The following is a 21,285-nucleotide window of genomic DNA, read 5'->3' on the forward strand; positions in this document are numbered from 1 at the left end:
AATCTCTTTCTCTTCACATATCTTCACATGCCATCCCTTTAAGTAACTCTCCCCAATCTATCAAGGCCAACTTACGCCTCATATCTTGATAGTTTCCTTTATTAAGATTCAGCACCCTAGTCTCCGAATCAACTACTTCACTCTCCATCTTGATAAAAAATTCTATAATGTTATGGTCACTCATCCCCAAGGGGTTTTGCACAGCTAGATTGACAATGATTCCCTTCTCATTACACAGTACCAGTCCAATGAAAATGAAAAAATGAAAATCGCTTATTGTCACAAGTAGGCTTCAAATGAAGTTACTGTGAAAAAACCCTAGTCGCCACATTCTGGCACCTGTTCGGGGAGGCTGATATGGGAATTGAACTGTGTTGCTGGCCTGCTTTGATCTGCTTTAAAAGCCAGGTCTTTAGCCCTGTGCTAAACCAGTCCCTGGTTTAGGCCTGCTCTCTATCTGGTTCCTCCACATTTTGATCAAGAAAACCATCCCGTATACACTCCAATAATTCATCCTCTGTGGCATTGTGGCTAATTTGATTTGCCCAATCGATGTGAAGATTAAAATCACCCATGATCACCGATATTCCTTTATTACATACATCTCTAATTTTGTATTTAATGCCATTCCCAACCTCACCAGTGCAGTTTGGGGTCCATATATGACACCCACTAATGTTTTTTGGCCCTTGGTATTTCTCAGCTACACCAAACAGGGTCCACGTTATCAGACCTAATGATACGGTTCAATTCCCGCACCAGCCTCCCCAAACAGGCACCGGAATGTGGCGACTAGGGTTTTTTTCACAGTAACTTCATTTGAAGCCTACTTGTGACAATAAGCGATTTTCATTTTTTCACTTTCATTAGACTGGTATTGTGTTAATTTCCTCTTTAACCAGCAGTCCCACACCACCACCTTGTCTTTTATGTCTGTATTTCCATAATACTAAATACTCTGGGACATTCAGTTCCAATCCCTGGTCACCTTGCAGACATGACTCCATAATCCCAATTAAATCATACCCATTTATATCCATCTACGCATTTAGTTTATCCACTTTATTGAAAATGCTCCATGCATTAAGGCACAGAGCCTTTATGTTTGTCTTTTTCACATTTTTCTCTTGCTCCCAATATTCTTTTCTTTTGCCCTGTTCGAATTTTGCAGAATGATTCAATTTGCCACATTTCTTGCATCATTTGCAACATGCCAAACATGCTGTACTTTTCTGAGGGTGATTAAGCCATCACAGTTGATGCAGGGCCTGCCCAGTACTGTGCAAACCTTTGGTTCCCACCTAATATCTTTACTGCCATTTTTGGACTGTTTGTTCAGCATGCAGATGCTAATGGCTATCTGTATAGTTAAACCTTTCTCTCGCAGCAGTTGCTTGCAGACAAGAGTGCTGTGTACTCCACATTCTATTGGATCGCGGGCAAACTCATCGGTAAGGTTAGCAATCGTACATTTCTTTTCTGAGATTTTTAAGTTTGCCTTATCGGGTTATATTGATTAATCTGCTATTTGGTTTGTTGAGTTAAATGCATGCCTTTCAAGCATTATATCCTTCACTGGAAGGCAAATGTTTTCAAACTATTTTAGGATTATTTTGGGGTCCTCTTTCTCCTCCTCCATTTGAAAACAAACGATTGGAACTTTTTAACTGTCTCGGTGCCTCCTAGGGGGAGCAAGGTTTAACCTTTTACCTTTTTTGATTTGCCAGACAATCCAACATCGCAATAAATATGCCACTCATTTGCTCAACTTCCCACAGTGTTTTCATAGGCCATGAGCAGTTTTATGTGCAAAGCCCTTATGCCATACTGCCAACTCCTGACACCATTTACAAGTGCTGGTGTTGAAGGACTTGTAACGAACAATACTTTATTTACTAGCTGAAAAGCTACTCCATGTTTGTACTCTGCCTGCACTCCAGGGAGAACTCCCATGCTCCTGTCAAATGTCCCATTTAGTAGCCGCATCATCACGTGAACACGCGTTCCACAAAGGCCATTGACTTGAGATACTCTAAAAGGCATATCATAATTTATTTTGAGATAAGGATGTTGATGATTTGAGAATATATGTGTATTTCTCATAATGTTGTTTTCTTTGTCTAGATGGTGTATTACGTGGAAAGTATTCATGACACCATCAAGTACTTCCATAGCCTTCTGGAAACTAATGGCAAGCTGTTAATAATCTATAATCCAGGTACATAAGAACTAGGAAATTCAGGTCCGAGAGCCTGCTTCGCCATTCAATACAATTATGGCTGATTTTATCTCAGCCTCATCTCCACCTTTCTGCCCATTCTCCATAACCCTACACCCCACTACTAATGAAAAATAGATCAATCTCCTCCTTAAATGTGTTTAGTATTCCGGGGTAGAGAATTCTATAGATTCATGACCCTTTGAGTGAAGTAACCCTCTATTGGTCTTTAGAAGTTTCCCAATCCTTCATCCTGCCACTTACCTTTGCAATATGGTATGTCTTAGATTTTGCCTTTATGTTATCTTCAACCTCCTTGCATGGCCATAAATGCATTTTTCCCTCTTACAATCTTTCTTCCTCTCCAGAATATATTTTAGTTGGGAGGAATTGAAAACCTCCTGAAACATCTTCCACTGTTCAACTGTCCTACCTTTCAGGCTTTCTTCCCAGTCTACTCGGGACAAACCTGGGGCGAAATTCTCTGACCCCCAGCAGGGGCGGAGAATCGCCTGGGGTCGCCGAAAATCCTGCCCCCGCCGTGGCAGAGATTCTCCGCCACCCAGGAAGTGGCGGTGACGGGAATCACGCCACTCCGATCGGCGAGGCCCCTGCGGCGATTCTCCGGCCCAGATGAAAGTCCTGTCGCTGGGAGGCCTCTCCCGCCGCCGAGGTTTGAACCACCTCTGGTGGCGGCGGGATCGGCACTGTGACCGGGCCCCCGGGGCCCTGGGGGGGGGGGGCGGGGGAGGGTGATCGGACCCCGGGGGGTGCCCCCACGGTGGCCTGGCCCGCGATCGGGGCCCCCCGCTCAGACTCCGGGCCAGTGCCCTGGGTGCACTCTTTCTCCTCCGCCGCCACCACGGCCTGCACCATGGCGGAAGCGGAAGAGAAACCCACATTGCGCATGCACCGGTGGTGATGTCAGCGGCAGCTGGCTGCTGACGTCACCGCCGGCGCATGCGCCGACCGCGAAAGCCTTTCAGCCAGCCCCGCTGCCGGGCAGCAGGCCTGAAAGGCCGCTGGGGCCAGTTTTTTGTGCCAGTCTTCTGGTGCCAACCGCTCCGGCGCGGGGCTAGCCCCCAAAGATGCGGAGAATTCCCCACCTTTGGGGAGGCCCGACCCTGGAGTGGTTGGCGCCACTCCCCTACGCCGGGACCCCTCGTCAGGCCTGGTAGGGGAGAATCCCGCCCCTGATCTCATGCCTATGTACCTTGGTTTAACTCCAGAACACTGATGTGGGATTCAAGTTTATGGACTTGAAACTGAATTCGAAATTCAACAGGCAATGATCTCTCTTCCCTAAAGAATCCTCTACGACAAGATCATTAATGAATCCCACTTCATTAAACAATACTAATCGCCATAGGATTCTTACCCTTTGGCCTGCCCTGGCAGCCACAGTATTAATGTGGCTAGTCCATTTCAGTTTCTGATCAATGATAACCCCCAGGATGTTGATTGTGGGGGATTCAGCAATGGTAATGCCATTGAATGTCAAGGGGCTGTGGTTAGATCCACTTTTGTAGGAGATGGTCATTGCTTGCCACTTGTGTGGCGCAAATGTAATTCGCCATTTCTTAGCCCAAGCCTGGTTATTATGAAATGAAAAATGAAATGAAAATCGCTGATTGTCACAAGTAGGCTTCAAATGAAGTTACTGTGAAAAGCCCCTAATCGCCACATTCCGGCAGCTGTTTGGGGAGGTTGGTACGGGAATATTATCCAGGTCTTGCTGCATTTTGACACGGACTGCTTCATTATCTGAGGAGACACGAATGCTGCTGAACATTGTGCAGTCATCCGCAAACATCCCCACTTCTGACCTCATAATGGAAGGCAAGTTATTGATGAAGCAGCTGAAGATGGTTGGGCCTAGGACACTACCCTGAGCGACTCCTGCGGTGATCTATTGCAGTTAAGAAGATTGATCGCCAAACACCACAACCATCTTCCTTTGTGCCAAGTATGACACCAACCAGTGGAGAGTTTTCCCCCGATTCCCATTGTTTCCAGTTTAGATGGGATCCTTGATGCCATACTCGGTCAAATGCTGCCTTGATTCAAGGGCAGTCACTCTCATCTCACCGCTGGCATTCAGCTCTTTTGTCCATGTTTGAACCAGGGCTGTAATGAGGTGAGGAGCTGAGTGACCCTGGTGGAACCCAAACTGAGCATCTGTGAGCAGGATATTGCTGAGTAAGTGCCGCTTGATTGCACTGTTGATGACTCATTCCATCACTTTGCTGATGATGGAGATAAGGTCAATGGGCTGGGTTGGATTTGTCCTGTTCCTTGTGTACAGGACACACCTGGGCAATTTTACACATTGCCGGGTAGATGCCAGTGTTGTAGCTGTATTGGAACAGCTTGGCTAGGGGTGCGACAACTTCTAGAGCACAAGTCTTCAGTACTATTGCCGGAATATTGTCAGGGCCCATAGCCTTTGCAGTATCCAGTGCCTTCAGCCACTTCTTGATATCACGTGGAGTGAATCGTATTGGTTGAAGACTGACATCTGTGATGCTGGGAATCTCTGGAGGAGACCGAGATGGATCATCCACTCGGCACTTCTGGCTGAAGATTGTTGCGAATGCCTCAGCCTTGTCTTTTTCACAAATGTGCTGGGCTCCTCCATTATTGAGAATGGGGATATTTGTGGAGCCTCCTCCTCCAGTGAGTTGTTTAATTGTCCACCACCATTCACGGCTGGATGTAGCAGGACTGCAGAGCTTAGATCTAATGAGTTTGTTGTGGAATCGTTTAGCTATGTCTATTACTTGTTGCTTATGCTCATTTGCACACAAATAGTCCTGTGTTGTAGCTTCACCAGGGTGACACCTAATTTTTTGGTATGATTGATGTTGCTCCTGGCATGATCTCCTGCATTCTTCATTGACAAGGATTGATCCCCTGGTTTGGTGGTAATGGTAGAGTGGGGTAAATGCTGGGCCATGAAGATTGTGGTTGAATACAATTCTGCTGCTGCTGATAGCCCACAGACCTCATGGAGGCCCAGTCTTTAATTGCTAGATATGTTTGAAGTCTATCCCATTGAGCACCGTGGTAATGACACACAAACGATGGAGAGTTTCTTCAATGTGAAGTCGAGACTTTGTCTCACAAGGACATTGCAGTGGTCACTTCTAGTGACACTGTCATGGACAGATACATCTGCAGCAGGGAGATTGGTGAGGATGCGGTCAAGGATGTTTTTCCCTCCTGTTGGTTCCTTCACCACCTGCTGCAGTCCCAGTCTAGCAGCTATGGCTTTTAGGACCCAGCCAGGTCTGTGGTGGTGCTATCAAGCCACTCTTGGTGATGGACGTTGAAGTCCCCACACAGAACATATTCTGTGCCCTTGCCACCCTTAGTGCTTCTTCCAAGTGGTGTTAAACATGGAGGAGTACTAATTCATCAGCTGCTCATAGAATCATAGAATTTACAGTGCAGAAGAGGCCTTTTAGCCCATCAAGTCTGCACTGGCCCTTGGAAAGAGCACTCTACCCAAGCCCACCCCTTCACCCTATCCCTGTAACCTCTCCTAACATTTTTTGGACACTAAGGGAAATTTAGCATAGCCAACCTACCTACACTGCACATCTTTGGACTGTGGGAGGAAACCGGAGCCCCCGGAGGAAACCCACGCAGACACAGGGAGAACGTGCAGACTCCACACAAACAGTGACCCAAGCCGTAAATTGAACCTGGGACCCTGGAGCTGTGATGCAACTGTGCTAACCACTGTGCTACCATGCTGCCCTGATGGTGGCTAGTACGTGGTAATCGGCAGGAGGTTTCCTTGCCCATGTTTAAACTGAAGCCATGAGGCTTCATGGAGTCCAGTTTTGATGCTGAATACTCCCAGTGCAACTCCCTTCCGACGTTATACTACTGTGCCGCCACTGTGCTGGGTCTGCCCTGCCAGTGAGACAGGATATACCCAGGAATGATAATAGCGGTGTCTGTAAGGTATGGCCCTGTGAGTATGACTATGTCGGTCTATTGCTTAACTCATCTGTGAGATAGCTCTCCCAACTTTGACACAAGCCCCCAGATGTTAGTAAGGATGATTTGCAGGGTCAGCACGGCTGGGTTTGCCATTGTCATTTCCGGTTCAATGCCAGGTGGTCTGTCCGGTTTAATTCCTTGATTGTCTTTTTGTAGCAGTTGAATACAACTGAGTGGCTTGCTAGGCCATTTCAAAGGGCATTTTTGAGTTAACCGCATTGCTGTGGGTCTGGAGTCACATGTCAGCCAGACCAGGTAAGGACGGCAGATTTCCTTCCCTAAAGGACATTACTGAACCTGATGGGATTTTACAACAATCAACAATGGCTTCTTGGTCATCATGAGACTTTTTAATTCCAGATAATTTACTGAGTTTAAATTCCATCACCTGCTGTGGTGGAATTCAAGCCCGGGACCCCAGATTATTATCCTGTCAATACTGAACACTGTAAATCAGCAACTAAGATCCCAAGAGATTGGCCCCAATGATTGACCATTAATATATATTTATTCTGTATTAAAAACAATAAATGCATCTGAAGAGTGTGGATTAGTGATGGGAAGGGCTTCCAGCTGTAAAACAGCCACCAAATTCAAAAATAATGCTTTATTTGAAGGATGATCCACCAACATTGTTTCACCTCATACAAAATGGGAAAAGAATAAAGGAAAAGCAAGGGAGAGAGAAATTGTATCAAGAGCCTAACTCTCCTGCAGTTGTAGATAGTGCTGAAAGTAACACTACATGAGTAAATAAGCATTAATGAGTAACTTCAAAGGATACATGAAAGTTTCTTTCACAGGTTCTGTCACGTCTTGCCGCACACATTCCCCAGTTTACTGATCTTCTGATTGGCGGAAGATATCCTTTCTTTTGACTGGATCTTCCATAGACGATTGAGGGATCCTTGTGACTATAGCAACACATGGGTGCATAACTTCCTGATCCCCAGTGTCGCATTCAGCAGGTCCCTGAGTTGGTTCCCATGAAAGGTTTACCCATCATTTGCCCAGAAGTGTGAACTTTCTATGGACAAATACGGTGAGCTGGGCAGCAAACAACAGACGTGATTTTAATTGCATTCTTCGAATGGTTCTGCCAGTTTTACCCTCATAGTTACTCTGAAAGAGTGAGAGGAAATAAAATCACTTCTAACTCCAGAGTAATGATTAGTAATGATTTAGAAAACCCAGATCCAACCGTTCATGGCATACCTCCCGCACACATGACACCCAGCATGATACAGCTACCTGATCTGAGCCCCTACACTCCAGTCTGACCACGGCCGCCCCCACCCCACTGCCCCCCAAGCACTCCTGGACTAACCACCCCCTATGGTCCCACCTCACCCCGCTCCTCCTCCCAGGTCAATACCCCTCACCCATACCTATCGGACTGACCCCCCCACTTCCCTGGCTGGTCCCAACTCCGCTCCAACCCCCATTCGAGTTTGACCTGACCTGACTTCCACCCCAGAATCTTACCCAACCAGCCCCCCCTTTCCAATCCAACTCTCCTGTTCCCCGTCTAACCCGGACACCCAACCGCCACTTCCTGCGCCTTTGTTCCGACTTACTTAACTTTGAAACTTAATTTCTCTCTCTAAATTATCCCTTTAAACATCTCCTTTTTGGCAGCTGGTGTCTTTCTTCCCTGTAACCCAGTTACTCCAGTGCATGGGCAATGATTGAGTCAATGCACCAAAGAATGTCTAGTTCTAAACTAGTCAAATCTATTATTGTATAACAAAAACATGGGTTGGAAACAAATATTAACAACTGAAACAACAGGGCAGCACGGTGGTGCAGTGGTTAGCAACTGTTGCCTCATGGTGCCGAGGTCCCAGGTTTGATCCTGGCTCTGGGTCACTGTCCGTGTGGAGTTTGCACATTCTCCCTGTGTTTGCCTGAGTTTCCCCCCCACAACCCAAAGATCTGAAAGGTAGGTGGATTGGCCACGCTAAATTACCCCTTAATTGGAGAAAATGAATTGGGTACTCTAAATTTATATTTAAAAAAACAACTGAAACAATCACAAAACACAACTAACAACGACAATTTCTTCTCCAGACTCCCCCGAGGTTGCAGTGTCACATGGTACTTGACTGCCACAGAGTGGTTGGAGGTCAAACATGTTTACTTGTACAATTGCTTATGCATATCACTACACACACCAGTGCAGTTGGGAGCACGTTTCGCTGCTCCTGTCTCACCCAGCCTGAGTGGGGAAGGTTGGGTGAGACAGGAGTTTTGGAATCCCAACGCGGGTAAGTCTGTTGAGAGTGATATTCTGCCGGAGATTCCCACTCTGAAGAAGTTACGAGCCCCAAAATTTCCTGCATTGACTCACTTCCCACTACCTCAGTAACCGAGCTAAAATATGTTCACAGAGAGCATGTGGAATTTGACCAAAAATCTAACTTCAATCGCACTTGGGATAATAAGTGCAGTTTTCGGGCAATTCCAGGATGTCTATAATAACAATGGACAAGAGATGGCTCATGTAACATGAGTTTGGGACACACAGACTATTTAAACGTTGCAAAACAAGGATCATTTATTCGATGAAGATGAATTCATGATGAATATTAATCAACGAATTCAAATGAGATGAACAGATTATTTACAATGGATTATAATGGCTGATGCTCCAAATCCATGGATACTGCTGAGAACTTAACTCTGATCTTTAATCAGCTGAGTGGAGAGTTCAATTGGTCAAGGTCCTACTGTTCAGTTCCCATTACCATGTTACCAAGGGTAGCTTGTCCCCTACACACTTCAAAAAATATATATATTTTTATTAAAAACCTTTTCATTATAACAAAATAACATAATAACAAAATAATACAATATAAAACAGATGTTTCAAGTTACAATGTAAACAGGGCACAATCAACAATCAAGAACGCATCCAATATTAAGCCCCCAATATTTAACCAAAACCCCCTTAACAACTGACGGTGACTAACTCTTTAAAAACGGAAAAGAATATCTGCCATCTGAGGTACCCTTTTACCGCTCTCCTCTAATGGTTTACCTGACCTTCTCCAAATAAAGGAACTCTATTAGGTGACCCAACCAGGATGAGGCACTGGGCTGAGTAGGAGACCTCCCCCCAAGCACAACCCGCCTCTGGGCTATTAACGAGGCAAAGGCAGCAACATCCACCTTCACCCTGTCTGCAGCACCGGCGGGCCCAATTGCCCAAAAATAGCCACCAGCGGACAAGGCTCCAGTTCAACACGAAGAATCTCTGATCTGGTGTTGAAGAAAGCGATCCAAAAGCTTAATAACTTGGGACACGACCAGAACATACGAGCACGGTTAGCCTGCTCCAGAGAACACCACGCACACCTGTCGCCCACCCTGAGAAAAAGGTGATTTATCCTCACTTTGGTCAGGTGAGCCCTGTGCACCACCTTGAATTGGATCAAACTAAGTCAAGCACAGGAGCACGTGGAGTTGACCTTGTGAAGAACCTTGCTCCATACCTCCTCATTCCAATTCACCATCCCATCGTAGCATAGAGGTAGCACAGTGGCTTTACAGTGCCAGGGTCCTAGATTCGACTCCCAGCTGGGTCACTGCCTGTGCAGAGTCTGCACGTTATAGATTGTAATGCCATGAATAGTTGGATGTGGGTCTTTGCAGGGATAAACCGTGTGGAGGGCGATAGTTATAGGGGACTCTATTGTAAGGGGCACAGATGGGTGCTTCTGTGGACGTGAAAGAAACTCGAGGATGGTATGTTGCCTCCCTGATGCCAGGGTCAAGGATGTCTCTGAACAAACACAGGACATCCTCAAGGGGGAGGGGGAGCAGCCAGAGGTCGTCCTACTAACGGCACAGGCAGGAAGTGTGATGAGGTCCCGCAGAAGTTCAGGGAGGTAGGCAGTAAACTAAAAAGCAGGACCCCCATGGTTGTAATCTCGGGATTACTTCCTGTACCACGTGTCAGTGAGGCTAGAAATAGGAGGATAGTGCAGCTAAACACGTGGCTGAACTGGTGGTGTAGGAGGAAAGGTTTCTGTTTGCTGGACCATTGCGATATCTTCTGGGGAAAGTGGGACCTGTAGAAGAAGGACGAGTTGCATCTAAACTGGAGGGGCACCAATATCCTGGCTGGGAGGATTGCCAGAGCCACTCGGGAGGATTTAAACTAGTATGGCAGTGGGGTGGGGACCAGAACATTAGCTTAGAAGGTGTCATAACTGAAGGGGAAATACAGAACAGAAATAAAAGAACAACATCACCCTCAGGTAGAGCAAAAAAAGGTGACAAGTGTGAGAAGGGAGGTGGCCAATGCAGGACTGAGGGTGTTGTACCTAAATGACTGCAGTATACTGAACAAGGTTAAAGAGCTTGTTGCACACATTGAAATTGGCCGGTATGATGTTATGGGCATCACAGAGACATGGTCACAAGGGGATCAAGGCTGGGATTAAATATACAAGGACATGTGTCCTATTGGAACAACAGGCAGATGGGCAAAAGGGGTGGGATTGCATTGTTAGTAAGGAATTAAGTTAAATTGGTAGCAAGGAGCAATATAGGATCAGAAGGCATAGAATCTCTGTGGGTAGAGTTGAGCAATCGCAAAGGTAAAAAGACCCTGATGGGAGTTATGTAGAGGCCCCCAAGCAGTAGTCAGGATGTGGGGCAGAAAATAAATCAGAAGCTAGAAAATGCTTGTAAAAAGGCAGTATTACAATAATCATGGGGGGCTTCAATATGCAAGCGGACTGGGAAAATCAGGTTGGTAGTTGATCCCAAGAAAAGGAATTTGCAGTCTGAGATGGAGATGCTGGTTAACGGTATTATAATTAAATAAGGGTAACGACAAAAACTTAAGGGAGGAGCTGGCCAGAGTTGATTGTAAAAAGAGTCTCACATGGAAGACAGTGTAACAACAGTGGCAGGTGTTATAGGGATTATTCTGGAGGTACAACAGAAATTCATCCCAAGGAGGAGGAAAGAAGCTTAGGGGAGGATAAGTCAACCATGACTGATGAGGGAAGACAACGACAGTATAAAAGCAAAAGAAGAAGCATCCAAAGTGGTGAAGATTAGTGGGAATCCAGAGGATTGGGAAGCCTTTAAAAGCGAGCAGAAGACAAATAAAAAAGCAATAAGAGGAGAGAAGATGAAATATGAGTGCAAGTTAGCGAGTAATATTAAACAAGATAGGAAGAGTTTCTTTCAATATATAAAAGGCAAGAGAGAGGCAAAAATAGACATTGGACCACTGGAAAATGTGGCTGGAGAAGTAAAATTAGGAAACAAAGAAATGGCAGACAAACTGAATAATTACTTTGCATCAGTCTTCATGGTGGAAGACACCAGTGGGATGCCAGAGCTCCAGGAGAATCAGGGGACAGAGGTGAGTGCAGTGGCCATTACTAAGGAGAAAGTTGTGGGGAAACTGAAAGATCTGAAGGTGGATAAATCACTTGGACTGGATGGACTACACCCAGGGTTCTAAAAGAGATAGCTGAGGAGATTGTGGAGGCATTGATGGTGATCTTTCAGTAAGCACTGGAGGCAGGAAGGGTCCCAGAGGACTGGAAAGTGGCTAATGTACCACCGCTGTTTAAGAAGGGAGGGAGGCAGAAGATGGGAAATTATAGGCCGGTTAGTCTGACCTCAGCCATTGATTTTAGAGTCTGTTATTAAAGATGAGATTGCCGAATTCTGGGAAGTGCATGGTAAAATAGGATTGAGTCAGCACGGCTTTGTCAAGGGGAGGTTATGTCTGACAAAACTGTTAGAGTTCTTTGAGGGGGTAACAAGGAAGTTAGACAAAGGGGAAACAGTGGATGTGATTTATTTTGGTTTCAAGAAGGCCTTTGACAGGGTGCCGCATAGGACACTGTTGAATAAGGTAAGAACCCATGATGTTGAGGGTCAGATCCTGGCATGGATAGAGGATTGGCTGACTGGCAGAATGCAGAGAGTGGGGATAAAGGGGTATTTTCAGGATGGCAGTCGGTGACTAGTGGTGTGCCTCAGTGGTCTGTGTTGGGACCACAAATTTTCACAATATATATTAATGACCTGCAAGAAGGAATTAAGGCACTGTTGCTTAGTTTGCAGATGATGTAAAGATCTGCAGAGGGACAGGTACTATTGAGGAAGCTGGGTGGGGGGGGGGTGGGGGGGGGGCGCTGCAGAAGGACTTGGACAGGCTAGGAGAGTGCGCAAAGAAGTTTCATGTGGCATACAATGTGGAAACGTGTACAGTTACCCTCTTTGGATTGCCCCTTAATTGGAAAAAAAGAATAGGATACTCTAAATTTATTTATTTTTTTAAAGGAAAGCAAATGCAATGTTAGCATTGATGTTGAGAGGGCTAGAATACAAGACCAGGGATGTACTTCTGAGGGTGCTGAAGGCTCTGGTCAGACCCCATTTGGAGTATTATGAGCAGTTTTGGGCCCCGTATCTAAGGAAGGATGTGCTGGCCTTGATAAGGGTCAAGAGGAGGTTCACAAAAATTATCCCTGGAATGAGGAGCTAGTCATATGAGGAATGGTTGAGGACTCTGGGTCTGTACTCATTGGAGTTTAGAAAGATGAGGGGGAATCTTATTAAAACTTACAGGATACTGCGAGGCCTGTAGAGAGTGGAAGTGGGGAGGATGTTTCCACTTGTAGGAAAAACTAGAACCAGAGGACACAATCTCAGACTGAAGGAATGATCCTTTAAAACTGAGATGAGGAGGAGTTTCTTCAGCCAGAGGGTGGTGAATCTGTGGAACTCTTTGCCGCAGAAGGCTGTGGAGGCCGAATAACTGAGTGTCTTTGATACAGAGATAGATAGGTTGTTGATCAATAAGAGGATCAGGGGTTATGGGGAGAAGCCAGGATCATAGGGATGAGAAAAATATCAGCCATGATTGAATGGCAGTGCAGACTCGATGGGCCAAGTGCCTAATTCTGCTCCTATGTCTTATGGTCTTGTGAGTGGAGTGAGTGATAATCACAGGTAATCAAGGCGTGAATTGTTTGGACATTTTGGAGGATTCTGCAATCCTACGCAGTATGGTGGGGGTTGCATGTAATGTGACATGAAGCCGAGATCCGGGTTGAGGGTGTCCTCATGCATGGGGGACTTGGCTTCCAGTTTCTGATCGGCGATTCTGCGTTGTCGTGTGTCTTGAAAGCCGCTTTGAAGAATGTTTATCCAAAGATCGGAGGCTGAATGTCCATGACTGCTGAAGTGTTCCCCGACTGGAAGGGAACTGGCGATTGTTGTGCGGTGCCCATTCATCTGTTGTCTCACCAGTGTACCCCACCTTGGGACATCCTTTCCTGCTGTGCATGAGGTCGGCCAGTACTTCCCTGGAGCAGAGAAACTACGACATCTAATTTGGAGCCTTCACCATATCATTAATAACGACGGACATCTCGCCAAGGCCAGCCCCGCACACTACTTGCCTTCAAAGAGCCACCTCAACTTAATCAGACCTTTGTTCGCAGCAAACTACCCAGCCTTCAAGAGAACAGCGACCACGGTACCACACAACTCTGCCATGCAACCTCTGCAAGACATGCTGGATTATCGACACGGACACTACCTTAACACGTGCAAACAACACCCACCAGGTACCCGGTACATATGACACGGCCAACGCTGGCAACCTCATACGCTGCAGGGAAGGCTGTCCCGAGGCGTGGTACATCGGCGAGACCATGCAGCCGCTATGACAATGGATGAACTGACACTGCGCAACACTTGCCAGGCAGGAGTGTTCCCTTCCAGCTGGGGAACACTTCAGCAGTCAAGGACATTCAGCCTCCGATCATCAGGCAACATTCTCCAAGGCAGCTTTCAAGACACACATAAGAACTAGGAGCAGCAGTAGACTATCTGGCCCCTCAAGCCTGCTCTGCCATTCAATGAGATCATTGCTGATTTTTTGCGGTCTATCTTCATCTTAAAAACATTTAATGAAGGAGCCTCAACTGCTTCACTGGGCAAGGAATTCCATAGATTCACAACCCTTTGGGTGAAGAAGTTCCTCCTGAACTCAGTCCTAAATCTACTTCCCCTTATTTTGAGGCTATTCCCCAAGGTTCTGCTTTCAACCGCCAGTGGAAACAACCTGCCCGCATTTTTCCTATCTATTACCTTCATAATTTTGTATGTATCTATAAGATCCCCCCTCATTCTTCTAAATTCGAACGAGTACAGTCCCAGTCTATTCAACCTGTCCTCGTAATCCAACCCCTTCAGCTCTGTGATTACCCTAGTGAATCTCCTCTGCACACCCTCCAGTGCCAGTACGTCCTTTCTCAGGTAAGGAGACCAAAACTGAACACAATACTGCAGGTGTGGCCTCCCTAACACCTTATACAATTGCAGCATGACCTCCCTAGTCTTAAACTCCATCCGTCTAGCAATGAAGGACAAAATTCCATTTGCCTTCTTAATCACCTGTTGCACCTGTAAACCAACAGCAGTATGTTTTAATATTTTATCATCTAAATAATAACCCCTTTTGAAATGAAATGAAATGAATATCGCTTATTGTCACGAGATTTTTCTGCTTATTTTTCTGGAGTGAAGCTTCAACTTATTGTAGTATAAAGAGATATGCTAATCTATGAAATGAAATGAAAATCGCTTATTGTCACGAGTAGGCTTCAATGAAGTTACACTGAAAAGCCCCTAGTCACCACATTCCAGCGCCTGTCCAGGGAGGCTGGTACTGGAATCAAACCGTGCTGCTGGCCTGCTTAATCTGCTTTAAAAGCCAGCGATTTAACCCAGTGAGCAAAACCAGCCCCTGTTTGTGCAGTCCCGGGTGTGCAGAGGAGATTCACTGGGGTAATCCCAGATTTTGCTGTTATTCCTACAAAAATGGATAACCTCACATTTGTCAACATTGTATTCCAACTGTCAGACCCTAGCCCATTCACTTAACCTATCCAAATCCCTCTGCAGACTTCCAGTATCCTCTGCACTTTTTGCTTTACCACTCATCTTAGTGTCGTCTGCAAACTTGGACACATTGCCCTTGGTCCCCAACGCCAAATCATCTGTGGGCCCAACACTGATCCCTGAGGGACACCACTAGCTACTGATTGCCAACCAGAGAAACGCACTTAATCCCCAATCTTTGCTTTCTATTAATTAACCAATCCTAGGGCAGCACGGTGGCCTAGTGGTTAGCACAACCGCCTCACGGCGCTGAGGTCCCAGGTTCGATCCCGGCTCTGGGTCACTGTCCGTGTGGAGTTTGCACGTTCTCCCTGTGTCTGCGTGGGTTTCGCCCCCACAACCCAAAAATGTGCAGAGTAGGTGGATTGGCCACGCTAAATTGCCCCTTAATTGGAAAAAATAATTGGCTAATCTAAATTAAAAAAAAAAAAATTAACCAATCCTATATCCGTGCTACTACTTTACCCTTAATGCCATGAATTTTCATCTTATGCAGCAACCTTTTGTGTGGCACCTTGTCAAAGGCTTTCTGGAATCCAGATATACCACATCCATTGGCTCATCATTATCTACTGCACTGGTAATGTCCTCAAAAAATTCCACTAAATTAGTTAGGCATGACCTGCCCTTTATGAACCCATGCTACATCTGCCCAATGGGACAATTTCCATCCAGGTTATTTCTTCTTTGATGATAGATTCCAGCATCTTCCCTACTCCCAAAGTTAAACTCCCTGGCCTATAATTACCCGCTTTCTGCCTAGCTCCTTTTTTAAACAGTGGTGTCATGTTTGCTAATTTCCAATCCGCTGGGACCACCCCAGAGTCTCATTAATTTTGGTCAATTATCACTAGTGCATTTGCAATTTCCCTAGCCATCTCTTTTAGCACTCTGGGATGCATTCCATCAGGGCCAGGGGACTTGTCTACCTTTAGCCCCATTAGCATGCCCATCACTACCTCCTTAGTGATAACAATCCTCTCAAGGTCCTCACCTGTCATAGCCTAATTTCTATCAGTTGCTGGCATGTTATTTGTGTCTTCCACTGTGAAGACCAACCCAAAAAACCTGTTCAGTTCCTCAGCCATTTCCTCATCTCCCATTGGTTTAGCTCACTCAGCTAAACCGCTGGCTTTTAAAGCAGACCAAGCAGGCCAGCAGCACAGTTTGATTCCCGTACCAGCCTCCCCAGACAGGCGCCGGAATGTGGCGACTAGGGGCTTTTCACAGTAACTTCATTGAAGCCTACTCGTGACAATAAGCGATTTTCATTTTTCATTTCATTTTATTATTAAATCTCCCTTCTCATCCTCTAAATGACCAATATTTACCTTAGCCACTCTTTTTTGTTTTATATATTTGTAGAAGCTTTTACTATCTGTTTTTATATTCTGAGCAAGTTTACTCTCATAATCTATCTTACTCTTCTTTACAGCTTTTTTAGTAGCTTTCTGTTGCCCCCTAAAGATTTCCCAGTCCTCTAGTCTCCCATTAATCTTTGCCACTTTGTCTGCTTTTTCCTTCAAATTGATACTCTCCCTTATTTCCTTTGATATCCATGGTCAATTTTCCCTCTTTCTACCATCCTTCCCTTTTGTTGGTATGAACCTTTGCTGAGCACTGTGAAAAATTGCTTGGAAGATCCTCCACTATTCCTCAACTTGTTCACCATAAAGTCTTTGCTCCCAGTCTACCTTAGCTGGCTCTTCTGTCATCCCATTGTAATCCCCTTTTGTAAGCACAAAACACTAGTGTTTGATTTTACCTTCTCACCCTCCATCTGTAACCTCTCCTAAGTTATATTTCCTCTTAACTTTTCTCCTAATTTTCCTTGTCGTTGAACCCATATCTTCATGTAGCAATCTGTCATGTCGTTTATCATTTATGTTTTTATTTCCCGTTTTATTCCTTTTAGTATTACTGGGCCTATTCACTGAGCTCCTCTCAGTCAATGTACCTTGCACTGTCACCCTTTTTGATTTTTGACTATGGCTTTTCTGCGTACACTTTCCCCCTTACTGCCCTTTGTTTCTGTCCCTGTTTTACTACATTCTGACTTCCTGCATCGGTTCCCATCCTCCTGCCACAATAGTTTAAACCCTCCCCAACAGCTCTAGCAAACACCTAGGGGGGCTAGGACATCTGTTCTAGTCCTGCCCAGGTGCAGACCATCTGGTTTGTACTGGTCCCACCTCCCCAGAACCGGTTCCCATGCCCCAGGAATTTGAATCCCTTCCTCTTGCACCAACTCTCGAGCCACGCATTCATCCTATATATCCTGACATTCCTACTCTGACTAGCTTGTGGAACTGGTAGCAATCCTGAAATTACTACCTTTGAGGTCCTACTTTTTAGTTTAACTCCTAATTCCCTGAATACAGCTTGTAGGACCTCCTCCCATTTTTTTACCTATATCCTTGGTGCCTATGTGTACCATGACAGCTGGCTTTTCATCCCCCCCCCCCTCAGAATGTCCTGCAGACACTCCAAGACATCCTTGACCCTTGCACCAGGGAGGCAACATACCATCCTGGAGTCTCGATTGCATCCGCAGAACCGCCTGTCTATTCCCCTTATGATTGAGTCCCCTATCACTGTAGCCCTGCGATTCTTCTTTCTGCTCTGCTGCGCAGTGCTACAGTGCCATGAACCTGGCTGCTGCTGCCTTCTCCTGGTGAGCCATCTCCCTCAACATTATCCAAAGCGGTATATCTCTTTGGCAGGGAGCTGACCGCAGGGGACACCTGCACTGCCTTCCTACTCTTGCTCTGGCATTGCTCGACAATGTAGAATCAGTGAGCAGAACCTGGTAGCCAAGGCTTACACGCATGAGGACGGCCTCGTCTGGGCATGAGACAATTCACACCTCGATTACCTGTGATTATCACTCACTCCACTCACACTGTTTGTTCCTGCAAAGATGCACATTCCAAACATTCTTCACAGTCCAATCTATAATTATCTTGCAATTGTGTCTCCAGTATATGCTGTGATTGTGAACCTGCCAGCACTTCACCTGATGAAGGACCAGTGCTCTGAAAGCTTATGATTTCAAATAACCCTGCTGGACTTTAACTTGGTGTTGTGAGACTTCTTACTGTGCCTAACCCAGTCCAGCGCTGGCATCTCCACATCATTCAAAAACACACCACTCGGAAAACAATTCCACTGTGGCACAGGGGAGGTGGATGGCATAATAGTATGGTCGCTGGACTAGTAATCCAGAGAACCAGCATAATGATATGGAGTCCCGGATTTGAAACCCACCATGGCAGATGAAGGACTCAATAAAATATCTGGAATTATTGATGACCATGGAACCATTGTCGATTGATGGAAAAGCCCATGTTGTTCAGTAATGTCCTTTCGGGAAGGAAATCTGCCTCCCCTACCCATTTTGGCCTACATGTGACTCCAGACCCACATTGGTTGACTCTTATCTTCCCCCTGAAAGGTACTTAGGGATGGGCAATAAATGATGGCACAGCCTGCAACACCCATGTCCCATGAACAATAGAAAACACTTCCCTAATGTATTCCAAACAGTGAAGATTTATATGCACTAACACTTTTTAGATAACATGCCATACAGATGTTACACCAAAACAAAATTGATTTATAAAACACTATCATAACATAAACAAATAATTCACCAACAATTATACACTCTCCCAGTTTCATTAAGTAAGTAATTATTGACAAACACTGTTCAAATGTTGTTCTTAACAGATTACACCAGATTCCGTTCACTTAGTTTTGAACTTGCCGGCGATCATTTTGTGCCTGATGTCCAAAAAGTGCTTGATGAATTGAGAATGAAGTATCAGATCTGCAAACTTTCTTTTGGCATGGATGTCACAGAGTGTTTCATTGAAGGGAATGAAAATGGGGAACATCTGTTGGATTTCATCACACACATCGCACATTTCAAGAAATCTGTCTCAGCAGATCAGAAGGATGCAGTTCTTCAACAAATTCGCCAACCTCAGTTCATAAAAGAGGAAAATGGGCAAATTATTTTGAACAGGATTATGTGCGCAATAGTGGTTGACCCTTGATTTGATTTTAAACAGTTGACGATTAACCAACAAACTTCAGTTAAAATCTTCTGAATGATTATATATCCTTGCTCCAGATTTATTGATGTTATAAGTAGGATGCAGAGAATCCCAACAGTGCAGAGGGAGGGCATTTGGCCCATCAAGTCTTCACCAACCCTTCAAAAAGCACCCTACCTAGACCAACACCCCCATCCTATCCCCACAACATTGATCATGGTACATCTTCCTAACCTGCCCATCTTTGGACTGTGGGAGGAAATTAGAGCATCTGGAGGAAACCCACCAAATTGAATCCGGATCCCTGGTGTTGTTAGACAGCAGTGCTGAACACCATGCCCCCTCTCCGCCCTGTAATTGCGCTTTGAATTAATAGACTAAATTGTCCTCAAACTTATAAAATATTTCTTTTTTAGATTAAAAATTAAAGTTTTTGGGTCCAGTACTGGAGCTTTATAAATTTATCATGTAATTGAATGTGAATTGCTGAATCACACACGTGACCATTCCATACCACATTTTCTTCCTGTGTCAAGGGTATAATTTTCTTGTAATTAATTTGATTAATCGAAGACCAGATAGCAGGGTTTGATATTGCCACAGAATAAATTTGCTCTCTTTTGGAATTTCTGCCACATTATCAGTTTGATTTTAAAATAAAGATAACTTACAATACATTTTCAGTTGGAACTGTCATTTACTTTACTTTGGCCTAACACTGTACATTTAATCGAGGTTTACTGGCTAGAATGGGATGGGGGTGCGAGCGGAGCTTTCCCAGGAGGCTCTTTTGCCACCTGATGCTGCCAGTCCTGGAGGCCCTCTGCCATTTTGACCAGGGTCTGCATGCTCACGGATATGGAGCACACGGAGTGGAACATCTCCATCCGGGACTGACACATCACCCTGCAACTGTGCCACCACCTTCTGAGTCTGTGCCACATCAGCCAGTGACTGTGGGACTCGGCCACCTTCCTCTTTGACTGTGCAATGTTGGCCAGCGCCTGGGCAATGCCGTTGACGCTCTCAACGATCGCCTGCTGTGACTGGGCCACGGTCATGAGCACCGCTGCAACGTCCAGGTGGCTCCGACATATGGGTGCCTGCGAGATGGAACGCTGTCCTTGGCCTCTGCCTGATCCATAACCAAAACCCTCGCCCCAAGGACTCCACCGTGGATGCCACCCATGCAGTGTTCGCCTGGGTGGCACACAGAGCTGGCACCACCTCCTGCTCCTGCATGGGATTAGAGTCCTCAACCTTGCATGCAGGTGCTGGATGCTAGTTGACAATTCCTCATTTAGCCTCTGGCTCTTCGGCTGCAACTCCGCAATTGATGGGACTGTCCATGTAGAAAGCAGTACACCAACTCCACCAGACACGGGGTACTTTCTACGAACTTGGTGACGAAGCCAGCCACTTGCTGGCTTACCAGCTGAAGAAGCAGGCAATCATCAGGGTGCCTGATGAACATGATAATGACCTGGATGGAGAATAGGCCTCTGATAGAGTCGAGTGGAAATACCTATTAGAGGTACTGGAGTGGTTTGGGCTTGGGTTCACCTTCTTGGTGAAACTACGATACTGAACTCTCACAGCGAGCTTACAGAGTAACACCACCAGCTCTAAGTACTTCCAACTGCACTAATGCCCGAGACAGGATGCCCACTGTTGCCGTTATTGTTTGCTCCAGCAATCGATCCACTGGCAATCACCCTCAGATCGGCGAAAGACTGGAGGGGTATCCAGAGAAGGGCAGAGAGCACAGGGTCTCACTCTATGCAAATGACCTACCCTCTACATCTCAGGCCCTCAGGCCAGAATGTAAGGAATCATGAAGCTGTTTTTAAGTTTGGAGCTTTTTCGAGCTACAAACTCAACCTGAGCGAAAGCGAGATCTTCCCGGTAAACCTGCATGGCCGGGGGTGGGGGTGGGGGGGTGGGGTGGGGAGGGGGGGGGGGGGGGGGGGGGGGCAGGGCTGGTGAGACTACCGTTCAGACAAGCCCAAAATAAAATTCCACTGCCTGGGGATCCAAACAGCCCATGTCTGG

At 45.9% G+C, this 21,285-nt stretch overlaps 1 protein-coding gene across 1 annotated transcript in view; it reads left to right on the forward strand.

The window, feature by feature from the left end:
* Positions 1-19,910, forward strand: part of LOC119962082 (histamine N-methyltransferase-like) — a 57,851-nt gene extending 37,941 nt beyond the window's left edge. The window contains exons 5-6 of the mRNA XM_038789933.1: positions 2,125-2,218; positions 18,905-19,910. Of these exons, the coding sequence (XP_038645861.1) occupies positions 2,125-2,218; positions 18,905-19,233 (423 nt within the window). The 3' untranslated portion in view covers positions 19,234-19,910. The remainder of the gene's footprint in view (positions 1-2,124; positions 2,219-18,904) is intronic.
* Positions 19,911-21,285: the final 1,375 nt, after the last annotated feature.

Source organism: Scyliorhinus canicula, chromosome 2, assembly GCF_902713615.1.
Source record: "Scyliorhinus canicula chromosome 2, sScyCan1.1, whole genome shotgun sequence".
In the NCBI taxonomy this organism is placed as follows: Eukaryota; Metazoa; Chordata; class Chondrichthyes; order Carcharhiniformes; family Scyliorhinidae; genus Scyliorhinus; species Scyliorhinus canicula.